Source organism: Microtus pennsylvanicus, chromosome 12, assembly GCF_037038515.1.
Source record: "Microtus pennsylvanicus isolate mMicPen1 chromosome 12, mMicPen1.hap1, whole genome shotgun sequence".
NCBI classification, from domain to species: domain Eukaryota; kingdom Metazoa; phylum Chordata; class Mammalia; order Rodentia; family Cricetidae; genus Microtus; species Microtus pennsylvanicus.
Window position 1 is genome coordinate 67,791,737 of NC_134590.1, and position 16,050 is coordinate 67,807,786.

The 16,050-nt window shown below is 53.1% G+C and overlaps 1 protein-coding gene across 3 annotated transcripts; it reads right to left on the reverse strand.

Annotated features, from left to right (window-relative positions):
* Positions 1 to 363: 363 nt before the first annotated feature.
* On the reverse strand, positions 364 to 14,981 carry Myo1g (myosin IG). 3 transcript variants are annotated; one of them, XM_075944286.1, is made up of 22 exons: positions 14,785 to 14,981; positions 13,040 to 13,248; positions 12,822 to 12,915; positions 11,847 to 12,012; positions 11,571 to 11,624; positions 11,067 to 11,177; positions 10,330 to 10,446; positions 9,658 to 9,882; positions 9,418 to 9,563; positions 8,950 to 9,064; positions 8,505 to 8,675; positions 8,243 to 8,313; positions 6,040 to 6,114; positions 5,730 to 5,862; positions 5,009 to 5,175; positions 4,412 to 4,619; positions 3,654 to 3,877; positions 3,051 to 3,195; positions 1,914 to 2,018; positions 1,588 to 1,701; positions 719 to 873; positions 364 to 644 (listed from the first exon to the last, which is right to left on the reverse strand). In XM_075944286.1, the coding sequence occupies exons 1-22, from the start codon at positions 14,877 to 14,879 to the stop codon at positions 488 to 490; spliced, it is 3,057 nt and encodes a 1,018-aa protein (XP_075800401.1). In that variant the 5' UTR covers positions 14,880 to 14,981; the 3' UTR covers positions 364 to 487. The 3 variants fall into 3 exon arrangements, with proteins under 3 accessions (XP_075800401.1, XP_075800400.1, XP_075800402.1); XM_075944285.1 differs by having other exon boundaries at positions 1,588 to 1,716; XM_075944287.1 differs by lacking the exons at positions 12,822 to 12,915; positions 13,040 to 13,248; positions 14,785 to 14,981 and having other exon boundaries at positions 1,588 to 1,716; positions 11,078 to 11,177; positions 11,847 to 11,935.
* Positions 14,982 to 16,050: the final 1,069 nt, after the last annotated feature.

The following is a 16,050-nucleotide window of genomic DNA, read 5'->3' on the forward strand; positions in this document are numbered from 1 at the left end:
AAGATGACCTTTATTCATAGGGACACACCAATATACACATACACATAATTTTAAAAATAAAATCTTTTGTTGGGAGTGGTGGTGCACACCTTTAATTCCAGCACTTAGGAGGCAGAGGCAGGCAGAGTACGAGAGCTGCCTTGGGTGTCCAGGGAAGCATGTTTATGGAAAACACTTCCCTCCAACCATGGGCTCTGAATGTAGCCTGGCCATGGGTTGGTGCTCTTACGTCTGGGGTCTTCTCACACACTTCAGACTGGGTCTTCAGGCCTTCTGCTTCAATTTATGTAGGCCTGCAGTGGATGAGCAGGGAATGCTGGGTAAACACTGGCCAAGGCAGCAGCAGCCACACTAAAGACAAATATAGCATCTTTATTGTGTGATGTTTCAGGCAGGGTTGGACAAGTCCTGGCCTTTGGCGTGGCCAAGGCAAAGGCAGGTGTTTTTAGAACTGTGTGGAAACCAAGCTAGACTGGCTTGGGCTGGCTCAGTGGCTTGGCCAGAGCAGGGTAAAGGCACCGCGGCTACATTTAAAATCTGGCTCACGCAGCTCTGGCCTTGGCTCCACAGAGATGAGGCGCCGGGCACCACGTTGACTCAGTGGGATACAGTCAGAAACACGGACCTCCAGGGTTCGCCCCTCCCTGCAGCAGGAAGAGCAGAGGGTCAGGGTGGCAGAGCTCTGTATGCCCACTTCCCAAAAGGACCCCAGACTCACCCTTGGCAGTGTGCAGCTAGCATGCCCACCAGCTCCCCAATGCGATTGTCGAGTGGTGGCTGGGAACGGTGTAGACACACCACAAGGTCATCATAGCCTTGGGCGTGTAGCACCACCAGCTGGTCTCGTCCACTGGTTACACTCAGCCCTGTCACCTGAACAGAGAGCTTGGGGTCAGAGTCACATCAAGCAAACCACTTCCTTCCAACAAGACTTCCCTGAGTCCCACTTGGGGAGCCCTATCTTTGGCAGAGTGTCCACTCCAGTGTCCAGCCACCCTCTGCCATCCCTGCCTCCCCTCTCTGATCCCTGCTGACAGAGGGGAAGACGGGCATGACATCGTGCAACAGGATATAGCTACTGTATCACACAGATAGAGTGATACCACTGGTCTTTTGGCTCTCATAGCAATGGAGACAATGGAGTCTCCAGGGGTGGGAGACTCAGAGGTAACATAGCCCCATCCCTGTCTCAGGCTGCTCCTTGTCCTATGAGAAAGAAAATTCTTGGGAATGAAGCTGGCATGCAAAGAACCAAATAGCCATAGGGCCGGGCAGAGGAAGGGACAGTGTCCCCGAGGAGGTGACTGAAAGTTATGGTGAGGGCTCAGATCTACACAGACAGGAGATCTCCTAAGACAGCAAAGACAGAGAGAGGGGCTATTTGACTTGGCTAGAGCATGAAAGCATGAGGTAGGGGCGTCGAGGTACTTGAGAAAGAAAGTTACTATAGGGTTTTCAGAGGAGTGGTACCATCCGTTGAGTGAGGGTGACCTGGACAGATAGACAATGGAGAAGACGAAGTAAGGCTCCCAGCCCAGGGTCCTCACTGACACTCTACAGGTGGTGGAGAATGTCCACCATGCTCACCGCATCCAGGGGCACAGCCCGCATCACCCGGTACTGTCGGCCAGGCTCCAGCTTGTAGAGATGCCGGTCGGTGAGCAGGAGGGCCCGGTCCCGGCTCTTGCGGAAGCGATTCACCTGCAGAGGAGCTGGCTGGGCCCAGGCTGGTACTGCCCATTCTTCTCCAGGCCCAGCAACCCCAACTTCCTCCCTCTCTATGTCCTTTCCTCACTGACCGGGGATGACGCTTTCTAGGGTATCAGAAGCCACCAGAACTGGCTGGGGCAGTCTCGGGTCTCCTCTGAGTGTCTCTCATCTTTGTGCCCCATGACCTCCATCCAAGTACCAACCTTGCGCACGTGACTGGAAAAAAGCACGGACCCAAAACCATCCTTCTCCCGAAGAGCTTTCAGTTGCTCAGCAAACAGGTGAGAAGCTGTGGGGTTGTCAGTGTCCTGAGGACAAATGATGGGAAGAGGGTGCTTGGGGTGGGGTCTGGAATCATGCTGGATTGACAGAAACTCTCAGCAAAATATTCTCTGCCTTGGTGAATCTTAGTCAAAGTCCTGTGCTTCCACAACTGAGCATACGGGTTCTTTGAGAGCGGAGGGCACAGAACTTCACTGTTTTGACAGTTGAATGGCCTCCTCTTCCTGCAAACTAGCCTGGCTGGACTGGATTTTATGTGGAAGTTCTAGAGAAAGGCTCCAGAAGGCATGAATTGGTTGCATGTCTCACCCAACCACACAGAAATACTCTGGAGACCAGGCCCAGGGATGCTGTCATAGCTAATGTTAGTTGCCAACTTGACACCTGAGAAGTGCCTACGTGATATTTTCTTGATTGCTTATTGATGCAAGAGGGCTCCGCCCACTGTGGGTGGTGTCCCTAGGCAGGTGGGCCTGGGCTACCTAAATGATGGTTGAGCAAGACAAGGAGAGTGGGCCAGTTGGCAGCACTCCCCTGTGGTTTCTGCATCAGTTCCTGCCCTGAGTCCCTGCCTGGGCTTCCCTGGATGGTTGACTATACTCTATGCACTGAAATGAACTCTTTTCTACCCAGGTTGTTTTTGGCCACAGTGTTTATCACAGCAACAGAAGGCAAGCTAGAGAGATGGCAAACTGACAATAGCCAGGAGAAGGTGAAGGGAGCCATGGCAACAGGAATACTGGTAAATGTGACATGTGAGAGAATGTGTACGCATGCCCATGTGTGTGCTTGTGTCTGAATGGGTATTGTAACTGAGAATATGAAGGGCACCTGTGTCTGAGAACACAGGACTCTCAGGCGGCAGGGGTTGTTCAACAGAATCCAGGATTGGGTATGGTTGAAAAATCCCAAAACCTAAAGCAAGAACCTTTGGAGCAGGGCCAAGAAGAGGGTTCAACAGGCCAGGCACCACCAGGATGGACAGAATAGCTGGTAAGACCCATGCCAGTGTTAGTTCAGTTCTGAACACTCATTGCCCTGGACTGGACGGTACTCACAGAGGACAGGTAGTCTCGGGCCCAGGCCCGCTGGCAGCCCCAATCTTGACGCAATCCTTGCAAGGCCCCCATAGCGGCCACCTTGGCCTTGATCTGGGTCATGTCTGAAGGAGGAATGTTCTTCACTAACTGCCGTGCCCGCCACCTTGAAGAGGACAAGGATCAGAAGACACCTATCTGTGTTCATGGCTTCTCCAGCTCCTCTCCCAAAGAGCCATTTCTTCATCTGATGTTGACTGCCTTTTGGGTCCCCATCCCTGCCTATCTTTCTGGCCTTGACCTTTTGTACCCAATGTGTATCCTTAGGAGACAACCTCCAAACCCAGTCGTTCAGCCTGACACTTGCTTTGGGTTCTTCTTCCGGAGAACTACTCAGACTTCCAGGTCCATACCAACACAGAGTCCCCATTTCCCAGCCTCCCTAACTAGCTTCCTCTGTGAAGGCCATGGCACTGGACCAGTACAGTCATGATACCTCGATGGCCAGTTACTACTACTCAACCCTATCTTCCTGCTTATTCAGGGGGTGGGTCTCCCAGTCAGGCTCAAGGATTCAGAGGACATTGACTGCATGGGAAATCATATGGAGGGCTGAGATGGTACCTGCTGAAGAGAACATGGCAAGTGTCCTGGAAGGGCTGCAACACAGCGGGAGGTGGTGGCCACACAAGGTCACGGCCGTAGAGTGGGGGCTGCCGTGCAGCCTGGAACCGTCGCTGCAGTTCAACCAGGTGAGCACGCACCTTGTGCCTCCGGAACCAGCGCATGATAGTATAGATGGCCCTTAGCCGCCGGCAGCGCCACCTAGCTAGGGTACCACGCCATGCCTAGATGGAACCCATGGGATAGAACAAGGGGTCATTCCCAAGCAAGGCACTAATGTCCTACTCTAAGATGGCCTTTAGTCTTTCCTGAGCACCCCTGGCTTGTCTCCAAGAAGGCTGAGCATGCCTCCTGCTCTTTGGAGCCACTTCCATCTGGAGGCTTGTTCTTGGGTAGGCATGTGGCCCTTGAGGATGGGCAAGCCCTGCTTAAGGCTCTGCGGGCTCTCAGGAAAGAGCAGCTCTTCTGGACCAGACCTTGTAAGCTGGCCCTGTTGGCTCCCTAGGCAGAAAGCTGTGTGGGAGAGAGGAGACAGAAGATGGATGTCTCCACGGCTCTCAGAGACAGAGGGGCATCCCCAGAATGTGACCGTCAGAACTCAGACTGCACCTCGACAAGGAAGGCAGCCAGAGACCCACGCATGACTTCAAAATATCAGGAACACCATCAAGAGTGCAACGGGCAAGGCATAGTCTGCAGCTCTCTGTGGACACCCATCCCCCTCAAAGAGGGTGTCCAACCGACACCCCTCCTCCTACCTTCTGCAGCAATAACACAATGATGGGAATGAGGCGAGCTCGGCTCTGTTCCAGAGTGACCAGCGTCCTCGGGGATCGGATGAAGAGCTTGTTGTGGCCAAAGGCCACATCCCCTTGCAGCCCATGCTGCTCCAGCAGGGCGCTCACAGCCTCCTTGTCGGAGCCCAGCAGGTGGTTGGGCCATGTGTACTCACAGGTCATCTTGTACCTGTCACCACAGAACAGGAAGGTGGGAGTTTGGTGTCAGACAGTACACATCGATCCCCGCTCTGTGACCAGCACTGGGAAGAATGTAGGGGTACCAGGAATCCACGGGACTGACAGTTATGACCTTGGGCTTTGCCCTCACCACCAATTTCTTCCCATACCTATTACATGTGTCCCCACATACGGCCTTGCACATTATACACATGTTCACATACACACATCTTCCCCACACTTTCTCACTGACATTTCGGTGGGTGCCTTTTGGCCAGAGGTACACTGGCTCCAACTTGCATCGTCATTTAAGACATTATTTAGGGTCCCTCTGCTTCTACCTGCCAGATTCCACATGGAGTCATCGCCCACGTTTGTGGTGGGTGTGGGAGCCTGTACCTGAGCAGGAATCGCGGGTAGGGCTGGCGGGAAGCAAAGCCAGCCCTGCGGACTCTCACATTCTCCAGGAGCCCCAGGTATGCCACCTGGTGGCGACAGTGGGCTTCATCGAGCCGCCCAGCCACCTTGTCTTCATTGGGCTTGATGCAGCGGACATAGAAGGGCTCCTGTAGGGACAGAGGACACTTAGGGGCCTAAGCTTGTGGTTTCTGTGTGTCCTGCCCCAAGAAGACAGGGCTTCTCAGGCCCCAAAGAGCTGGATTAGCAGAGCTCAGACAAGGGAAATCACAGCAGAACAAGGGTCCTAGAGCCTCACTAACCAGAGCCCAGAGCTAGGTTCCAGTGCAGGAAGGAGGAAGGAGCTCTTCTCCCAGCCTTCTCCCTCTGCCCCAGAGAGGCTACCATTTCTGGATGTTCTGCTAACGCACCCTTCCATACCCTCCTCTCAGTTGTTCCTCTGACTTTCGGTCTGAAGCTCCCGAGAGCTAGTGCCGATTTCCGGTCCCTGTGGCTTTCAGACACTCTTACCCAGGAGGCAGTAGGCTAGGGGTTTACTGCTTTCAAAGCCTGCCCTGTGTTCAGTGGTTGTACAAGTCTGACCTCTGAGCACCATATCTAACCTCTACTACAGATCTGGTCCCTAGTGGGGCAAGCGGGACCCAAGCAGACAGAATAAGAATGCCCACCCCTCCATGACAGAGAAGGATGTGAAAGGCAATACCTTGGAAGCCAAGTTCTCCACTAGCGCAACCATGGAGTTCTTAAAAAGTGTGCCAGCTGTCAGGGGGCGCTTGGTTACTTCTGTAATGTCCTGTTGCCCATCTGGCCACATGGCCCGCAAGGTGGGATCTGCACTGTAGACACAAGCTGCGTTTACCCAGATGCCCTGGCAAGGCGTAGCCCGCGTGACCTAGGATGGCTCCAAACTACATAGTTTTATTTTTGAACCTCTCAGGCTGTTTGTGAATTAAGTAGGGATTAGACCTCAGAGTCCCTGGCCCCCAACCTGGCCTGGCAAAAGCCGCCCTTACCTATTGTACAGCAGCCGTTTGAAGTCCTGGAAAAGGGAATCTCTATTCTTGTCAATGAAGCCCTCCACAGAGTACCTGACCAAGACAAGAGTGGGTGAGTAGATCAAGGGCCCAGCAGACAGCCACCTAGAGTACCACCTTCTGGCACCTATCTCTAATTTCCTGGGTTAGTATCTCCCAGCTGCTACCCTTTGCTGCCTAGTCTCCCTTGGGTCTGCGTTCTCTTTTGTCCAATACACCTGTTCTCCTTAGGATAAACTCCCCTCCCGGAAAGGACTCAGTGGTGGAGGTCCCAAGACTAAAGCCAACATCCCAGCACCAAATCCTAGCTCTTCCTCGAGTGCACTGGGTGGCTTTGGAAACGCTGTCTCATGGCTCCGCTTCTCGAGGTTCACTAAATACTTGAGCCAGGTCTACTGGGTTTCTGTGAATACCAGCAATTACAGTCATGACGAACAGCTCCAGCCTTGTGACATAGAACCTCAGAATAATTCTTGGTTCTTGGACCACTGGAAAGTTAATTGATAAATATTGGCTCTGCTTATAGCATTGATGAAGATACAAGTGTGGATTACTGTAACAGGTATGATCATCAATTTCCTCTCCTTGAGAAGCTCCCATCAAATACTGCACTTCAGAGAGGAATGAGAGGTAAATTATCGGTCATAATGACAAGCCCAGAAAGAAAACCTAGATTTGAAGCTCAGAAGTGTGGTGCTAGTTAGTTTTTTTGTCTACTTGACACAAGCTAGAGACATCTGAGAAGTGGGAACCTTGACTGGGAGATGCTTCCATCAGACTGGGCTGTAGGCAAGTCTGGAGGATATGTTTTTATGTATATTTTTATAGGTTTATTCATTTATTTTTGTTTTATGTGTATGGGTGTTTTGCCTGAATTTATTTTAGTTCATGACTTGTGTCTTTGGTGCCCATGGAGACCAGAAGAAGGCATCAGATCCCTAGGACTGTAGTTACAGACAGTTGTAAGCTGTCATGGAGGTGCTGGGTATCAAACCAAAGTTCTCTAGAAGAGTAACCAGTGTCCCTAGGCACTGAGCCATCTCTCCAGCCCTGGGACATTTTCTTGACCCATTTGAGAGAGCCCAGACCAGTGAGAGCAGAACTATCCCTGGGAACGTGGTCCTGGGTTGTGTAAGAAAGCAGGCTGAGAGAGCCAAGGAAAGCAAGCCAGCAAGCATCGCTTCTCCAGGGCCTCTGCTTCAGTTCCTGCCTTGAGTTCCTGCCCCTGCTTCCCTCAACGGGGAACTATAATTGGATTATGTTTCTTTCTCTTTTTTTTGTTTGTATTTTCGAGACAGGGTTTCTCCGTAGCTTTTGGTTCCTGTCCTGGAACTAGCTTTTCTAGACCAGGCTGGCCTCAAACTCACAGAGATCCGCCTGCCTCTGCCTCCCGAGTGCTGGAATTAAAGGCGTGCGCCACCACCGCATGGCTGGATTATGTTTCTGAAATAAACCTTTTCCTCCCCAAGTAGCTTTTGGTCGTGGCCCTTATCACAGCAATAGAAAGCAAGCCAGGACAGCTGTCGGGACTGAAGTGAGCCCCCACCGGGGGCTAACTATAAGCGCAAGGTATTAGCCAGGACGTGGGGGTACACACGCACAATCCTAACAATTGGAAGGTTGATGGAGGAGACATAGTGACAACCTATATAGACCACGTAAGGGTTGGGGAGGCACTCACTGGAACAGTGCTTGCCTACTGTGTGCACAAAGACCCCAAATCTGATCTCCAGAACAAAAAAGAAAAAGATAGAAAGGAAAGAAGGAAGAAAAGGGAAAGGGAGACAAAGAAGAAGAAGAAAAAGAAATGCAGGATTCTTGCTTTCTAGGGACCACCTTCCAACCTGAAGCTCCTTCATATAATGGGTAAGGTAGGGCTCTAGAATGGGTATTTTTTGTTGTTAGGTTTTTGTTTTTGTTTTTGGTTCTTTTTTTTGGAGAGGGTCTCCCTATTGTGTAGCCCTGGCTGACCTGGAATCACTATGTAGAGTGGAATGACCTTGAACTCACAGATAGCTGCCTGCCTCTGCCTTCTAAGTGCTGGGATTGAATGTGTATGCCACCATGCCCAGTTTGACCTGGGTGTTTTAAAGGAGCGTCTAGATGCATACAGCTGGGGTAGGACCCAAAACTTTGTGTCTTTCCTGTACCTATGCTTCTTGGGACTGAAGGTCCTACTCACGTGACATCCCCTGCATAGTGTTTGATCCGGAAGTCTCTGCCAAACTCCATGGTTTTATCTGTAGGGCAAAGCTGTGGTACAGGCAATGGTAAGACATGGGCCATGGGGGCAGCTTGTAGTCTATGTGAGGGGACAATCCCACAGGCACCTTTGCTGGACAGAGGTAACTATGACAGTAGCATCAGGCTAGTTTGAGCGCCGTAACACCTCTCTACACATCCCCACCCTCGGTGCTGTCACTGCACGGGGACAGCTAACGCACCTGGCGGCTAGAATAGTGCGGGTGGTGGCGGTGATGTGTGTCCAGGGTCTGCAGAAAGATGCGGTCAGTGATCGGGCCTGCTGTGCTGCAGGCCTCGTCTAGCACGGCCAGGATGCCTCGGTGGGGCCGCTCGACTAGTTCCACGATGGTGGCGTTGTTGAAGTATTCAATCTGGAGTGGAGAACACCAGAAGGGAGGCTCTAGAAAAACTCCCGACACTGACCAGTCGCCTCCCCTTGCTCAGGGCCTGCTTGTTACCCTCCAGGTCCCTTGAGGCTCCTAACGCATGCTCCTCTCTGATAGCCACCAGCCGCCCTCCCCACTCCCACCCCCGCCCCGCCCCCGCCGTCACCACTGCCCCCTCTGCCCCCGCCCCCGCCGGCACCACCGCCCCCTCTGCCCCCGCCCCTGCTGCCCCCCCCCCCAGCCCAGCTGCTGTGCTCACGCTCTGCCAGGCGATGCCCTCGCGCTCATACTCCTCTTGCTCTTGCTTCAGGATAAGCTGGATGAAGAGCTGCTGGAGCTTCTCGTTGCAATAGTTGATGCAGAACTGCTCAAAGCTGGGGGTGGGGTGGGACCTTCAGGGGGGCTCTGGCTCCTTGGGGGTTACGTAGTGATGGACAGCTGCCTGTCTCCTAACAGCTCTGCACTGTGAGGTATGAGCTCTCCACCCTGCCACCCCATGTCTCAGAATGAACTTGGGAGCCACCATCAAGAGAAGGGAGCCCCCAAATTTTGCCTGCCATCAGGTTACCATAACTGGCTGGGGGTAGAGCCAAGGCAAGCTTAGACTCAAGGGCCAGCAGGAGAATCTAAACATTCCTTCCTCCTGGCCCAACCAAAGTTTCTGGATTACAGTGGCCACAGTGGTTACAGGGTCAAATGTACAGTTGCGGTTGGCTGGGTTGCCTACCTGTTGACGGGGAAGACTTCAAAGCCATAGATGTCCAGCACACCAATGACTGTGTCCTTGCCGTCACGCCGAGGGTCACGGCCCCGGGGTTCCATGATGCCATTGATCCTGTCCACGACCCACTCAAACAACCGCTGGTACACTGCCTGGAGTAGGACGTGTTTTCTGTGTGACCAGCCCACCATCCCTATCAAGGCCCCATGGTTTCTCCCTCCAGCTGCTCTGAGAAGAGCTGAATACCTTGGCACAGGCATCCCGGGCATAGCTGGCCTCCGCCGCAGTATGGCCTTTCTCTATGAGTTCTCGGCCTCCGGAAGCCACTGTACGAGCCAGCAAGGTTCGAAGAACAAGGTCCCTGGGTGTGGCTGTTAGCTTGGCCACGTAGTCCACCAGGGCCTCCTCGGCCACTGCCAGGCCTCCTTTCTGTGGCCCATTTTCCTCTGTCTTCACAAACTCGATGTTGCCCTGGTGACGAAGGAATCATGAGCAGGCTGGCTGCCTTCGGGTGGAGAGGACAGAGGACAGAGGAACACAGATGGAGACAGAGGATGTGGGCGTGGGAGAACACAGCTTTCACCCAGCCAGCGCTGTCAACTCACCACTGTGGGCCACGGACACAGCAGAGGTCTAAAACCTGCAACTGAGGCCTCTCAAGAAGAACCAAAGCAGAGAGGTGCTGAGGAAGAGCTCAGAGGCCACAGTGCCAGAGGCGTGAGAGTCAAGGCTCAGCTGTCAAAGAGCCTAGTCTCCCCACTCTGTATCAGACCCTACAACTCACAGCCCACTCAGACTCAGCAAGGGAGGAAGGTGGCTCAATGACTCTGTGAGAATATCCCCCACTAAGTCCAATCCTTCCTTCATGGATGCTCCCAGGAGGAGAGGTCGCCCTCCCAGTTTCCAGGCCAAGCTCACCAGGTGCAGTATGGCAGCTAGGATCCGATGGATGGACTCTACCTCCTCAGGACTGAAGCCAATGATCCTCATAGCCTCCATCACGGCTTGGTGGCTCTTCTCATCACTATCCAAAGCCTAGGGGAGAAGGTGTTTACCACCCACGTAACATGGGCCCAGGACCCCTGCCCTTATTAGACCTCAGTTCCTCCATCTCAGAGCATCTTCTCATCCCCTCTCCTCCTCCATGAGTCCTATTCCTCCATCTATATGTGCTCATCCAGTATCCTGAACTATTTTCTTGTAGGCAGGGGCTACTTGTTCATTTCCTAGCCACCCAGACACAAAATAATTACACAGAAAATATATTAATTAAAACCACTGCTCGGCCTATTAGCTCAGGCTTTTTATTAACTAACTCTTATATCTTAAATTGGCCTATTTCTGTTATTTTATATTTTACCACGAGGCTTGTGGTTTACTGGTAAGGTTCCAGCAGGCGGACATCTTTCTCCTTCGGCGTCTCTGTGACTCTACCTATTCCTTTCTATATCTCTTCAGGTTTCCCACCCGGCTTTACCCTGCCCTGTCATAGGCCGAAGTAGCTTTATTCATCAACAATAAAGCAACAACACATAAGCAGGAGGAGATCCCACATGATTTTCTCTCCCACTTACTTGAACGGCTCCACCCTCTGGCCTAAGCCAATTGCTGTCTACTCCCTAAGTCTGACTGAGACCCGTACCCCTTGCCCTCACATTGTGCACACCCATGCTGAGCCCGGCTCCCTGACGTGTGAAATTATACACAGCAGGATTCCTCTCCAGATGCAGTCCTTGCAGCTCTTGGTCGTCACTGCCCCTAAGCAACTGGAAGGCACATAAGTCCTTTCGTTACGCACTGAGTTTCAAGGACCCTCCTTTACCAATCCCATCCCCCAACAGAAACAGGATGATTTCAACACAGAATCCATAAGAAAAACTGCCTGTGTCCCAGGGTACTTAGAGTCTCTGGGTCTCAGATGTTGGAGACAACTCCATTCTCAAGAATCTCCCACCCTTTGGTGCCTGGGGTGAAGTATGATCTTTGGGATAGAGGTAAGGGGAATAAAGACAGTGATTGGGGGCTGGTTAGTGTGGGGCAGAGAAGGGAAATCGGGGGCAGTGAGGAAGGGAAGGAAGACAGGTCCAGCCTACTGCCCTTCCCTGCCTCTCCTTTTGTTTGCTAGCTTGCTCTCATCCCCTCTCCACTCACAGACTCACCTGGTAGAAGGCGTGGAAGTTCCTCTCACCCACATGCTGCTTGAGGACCCTAGACTGAGGCAAGAGGGGTAGTTGGGTTCCAGTCCGGGAGTGGGTCCGCACCAAGGACCCAATCTGTGTATTACCAGGAGGAAAGCAGCCCAGGAGTAGGGATGCTGTGACATAGGGACACTGAGGCCCAGAGAAGGGCCACTGAGGGCTCTGCTTTCCCCATGTATGTTCCCAGCCCCTGGGACCTTCGCGTCAGGGAAGGGTCACGTCGGCCCACCCGCCCACCTTCTCTAGCAGATAGCTGTGGATGTGTCCTCCAACAGGATCCCCCTTGAAGTCGAAGTTGATGTCCATGTACTTGCCGAAGCGGCTAGAGTTGTGGTTGCGGTTGGTTCGGGCATTGCCAAAGGCTTCCAGCACACAGGTGGACTTCAGCAGTACATCCTTCACCCTGTGGACAGAGGGACTAGGGGCTCAGTGCAAAGACCGCCATCTAGAGAATAACCATGGCGTCTCAGGATGGGCCAGGAAGCTGAGCTGGCTGAGGAGGGAGTGGTCCACCATGTTCAGAGTGTCCCTCCCCTGCGCTGCGCATAACTGTCAGCTTCCTTCTGAGAACTGGAAGTGCTCTTGTTCAGCTTGTTTGTGTCACCCACATTGTCCACGCAGCTCTGAGCCCAGGACAAGTGCTCAGCCAATGTCATGTACCGTTTCTTGTGGCCACCCCCGGGTCCCATCTCTTTTGCAGCAGGCCTTTAGCTACAGTTAGGTAGCAGGGATGGTCACCTGCTGGGAGACTGATATTCTTCCAGGTGTCCTGCAAGCCCCCACCACAACATTACCACTGGAAAAGACAGGCTAAGACCCGGGTACTTCTGCAGGGTCTGAATGCAGAGTAGAGGGCTGGGCTTCCAGCCCATATCCTGGATAAGGCAACTGGAACTCAGATGCTTGCCTGGCCCTCCTCACCAGGCTGTCAATTTCTCCAGGCTTCGGTAGACTCCACAAGATGTTCCCTTTCCTGCTTTGAGACATGTTGATGCCACCTCCTCCCCAGCTGGCTGTGTGCACACCTTGTCTTGGTCTCAGCCCTTTCATCTGAAAGGTGCTTGGTGTGGTTTTAAGGTACAGGGAGCGGCCTGGAGCCTTCCTGATAGATGTTGGATTGAGCTGGCTTCTGCCTTTCATCTTTTGTTTCCTAGCCCAAGGCCCTTCCCCTAGCAAAGAAGCCTCAGTGCTGCTGGGCCCCTAAGTGCTCACCTCTCCACCTCAGCCCTCTGGCTTGGGTTGGTGACAGCAGCGATGTACTGCATGATATGCTTGCTGGCTTCTGTCTTCCCTGCCCCACTCTCCCCTGCCAAGAGGAGAGGGAACGAGCATCAGCTACATCGCAGCACCCAGGCTTACAGGTGGAAGCATCACCCCCCTCATTTATTAGTGAGGCATGACTCTGGCATCCGGTTAACAGGCACAGGTACCTGAGATGACGATGCAGGTGTCCCTGGATCTACGCTTCATTGCCTTGTAGGCAGCATTGGCGACAGCATAAAGATGGGGTGGTCGCTCGTAGAGCTCACGGCCCTGGTACTTGGCAATGGCCTCTGGTCCATACAGTGGCAGCTCCTGGTAGGGGTTCACGGATACCAGCACCTCACCGATGTAGGTATAGATACGGCCCTTCTCAAACCTAGGTACAGCAGAGCAAGGTCTTAGCATTCACATCCACATGGGAGGCCTCAAGCAGTCATCAGCCCCTCCCAGGAAAGATCATAGAGAGGAGAAAAGAGGGGGCCTCATTGACTTAAGACACCCTAGTGCTATCCTGAATAAACTGAGTCACCCAGAGGAGTCCTTAGCACTGTGCAGAGTGGTCCACACTGCTATCTGCAGGATGCTCAGGTTCCAGGAATCAGGGACTTATCCATTCCACAAAGGGGACTGACTTATGAAAGAACCCTGGTTTTTCTCAAGCATCAGGGCTGGCCCCAGGTGACCCCTGCAGGGCAGCTGGGTTAACGAGACTGAGAAAAGGGGACTCTTCCAGGGAGGGGGCCTTGGTTGTTTCCTGTCTCAGAGTCTAGGCGGGACCAGAGCCGGAAGGGGACTCGCCCTGCCCCACCCAAATCATAGGGTGGTGATTTGCTTTTCACCCCCTAGTCATGGTCACCACCCCTCTCCAGCCCATCTTCAGACTTCCCCACCCTTCCGTTCACAAACCAAGTCACCAGCAGGAGCCTGGGGCTGTCCCTCTCTGGGATTTTGTCCTTTGAGAGGAGTCCCGGCCTGCTTGCTCCTTGAGGTCCCATCTGCCCTCGGTGTGTGGGACCCGCCCAACCCCAGGCAGGCCTCCTCAGGGTTCCTCTTTCTGCTACTTGTGACATGGGTAATCCCAGGGACTACAAGCTGTGTGACCTGCCGCCACTGTCCTCTGTGGCTCGGTGTACAAAGCAGAGGTGGCATGGTCGTGAGCTTGCTTTCCACAAGAATGAGGCCGACCGCTAACAAAGCATTGGCTCATTTCCTGGAGAGCCCTCTCCATGAGTCAGCCTGCGGCCTCCACCTCTGTGCCTAGGGAGATTCCTTGCCTTCAGGTGCTTTCCAGGGAGCTTCCCAGCACACTGCAGACCCCCCTAGGAGGCAGGCATGAAGTCCAGCTGCAACAAGGCCATTTGTCATGCCGTATTTTTAGCTCCTGGACCCCTCCCAGCCTTCCTCAGCAGGAAAGCGGGCTCCAGCATCGGCTCTACCCATCTGTGGTAGCCTGGACCCTGCTCATGAACAACCCAGAGCATTGCATCAACTTGCTGCGATTTTCGGGACCCTAGGATGGAGTCCGTTTTATTCTGAAGTTCCCAAGGAGGCTGGAGGCAGGTCCCACATGAGACCTAGGGAAGAAATATCTGCAGGTACAGAGAAAAGGGTGCTAGAGTTTCTGGTCCCCTTGCCTTTGCTCATCGGTCTCAAGGGGGCACCACATTTTGGTCTTGTCAATTAGGGTGTGGTGACAGCCAGTGCGCAGCTCCAACTCTGAAAATTGGTTGTTTTCTGGGTGACTGTTACCTCCCGGAGACACCATTATTTTAGCCTGTATTGTCTAGGTGTGTGTGATCCTGTTCCCGGCCCTGACGATGGGACCAATGGACCCTCCTTACTCCCTTCAGGTCTGCATGGATGAGAGGGGAGGAGAGGAGGGAAAGGAGCCCAGCACCCACGCCCCATCTACCTGAGCTGTAGGTTCTTCATGAAATCCTCCATTGTCAGTTGGTCCAAAAGCACAAAGTCAGCCTTCCCGTACTCAGGGCCTTCCTCGTCCTCCATCCTGCCCACTGGGAGCACCCAGGTCAGGGCGCCAGAGCTTTCTGTACGGAGGTGAAGGGGCAGACAGAAAGGGGAGGCCCAGCCCTGCCTAACTCCTACAGTGCTGCGGTAAAGTAGGAAGTGGGTTTTGCCGGGGGAGCTTGGCCCTGCCCACTCACAGCTCCTTTGCCCGGGTGCTTCAAATGCTGCTTCCTGCTCCCCGGCCCACAAAGTGTGCCTAACGGTCTGGTCCTCTGTTCCGATGGGGTCCTTGTGCTCCTCAAAACTTTTCAAGGTAGTACAGGCTTGTAACCTCAAGCGCTCCAAAGGTTAAGGGCAGGCTGGAGGTGTAGCTCAGTAGGTAGAGGGCTTGCCCAACATTCACGAAGCCCTGGGTTGAACCCTCAGCACCCTATAATAACAGGGCACGGTAGTACATGCCCGCAGTCCCAACACTTGGAGAAGGATCAGAAGTTCAAGGTCATATCTTACTATATAGCAAGCCTAAGATCAGTCTGGGCTATGACACCTTGTATCACGAGGTGCTACTGGGAAACAGGGTGTGTTGGCGCATGCTTTTAGTTCTAGCACTCAGGAGGCAGAGGCAGGCAGATCTCTGAGTTTGAGGTGAGTCTGGTCTACAGAAAGAGTTCCAGGACAGCCAGGGCTGCACAGAGAAACCCTGTCTCAAAAAAGAAAAAGAAAAAACAAACAAACAAAAAAGTAGGGGGGTGGAAGGGACTGAGGCTTGAGGGTTGCCATAAAATCAAGGCCAAAATAGTCAATACAATGAGTTGAAGGCCTGATATAGCAAGACCTGGTCTCAAAACAACAGAAACCTTTGCTTTACACAAGAGTTTTGAGGGTTGGTTTCACCCTTGGGTAGCAAGGTGATCCTCGCCCTGCCCCGCCCAACGTCTCCCCCTCTATTTCTTCTTTCCTCCTTTAACTCTGGAGCCCAAGCTGGCCTTCTGCCTCAGCTCACCAATGCAGTTAGGACTACACTAGCCCCAGCAGAAGGGATGATTCTTTTCATTTTATTAAAATCCCCTCTTTTCTGGTATGAGAGTTTTGTCTGTTTGCATACGAGTGCACTGTGTGCATGCCCGGTGTCTGCAGAAGGCTAGGGAGGTAGACAGCTGTAAGCCGCAGTCCTCTGGAGCAGTCAGGGCTTTTGACTGCCGAGCCATCT

What these genes read in the sequence shown, in the direction of transcription:
- Myo1g (XM_075944285.1), bottom strand. Translation starts at nt 14,879, where the DNA reads ATGGAGGACGAGGAAGGCCCTGAGTACGGGAAGGCTGACTTTGTGCTT. An exon ending in CACCTGCATCGTCATCTCAG is followed by an intron (nt 12,916 to 13,039) that starts GTACCTGTGCCT and finishes TCCTCTTGGCAG; the next exon opens with GGGAGAGTGGGGCAGGGAAG. An exon ending in TTTCCAGTCACGTGCGCAAG is followed by an intron (nt 1,717 to 1,913) that starts GTTGGTACTTGG and finishes GCCTGGGCCCAG; the next exon opens with CCAGCTCCTCTGCAGGTGAA.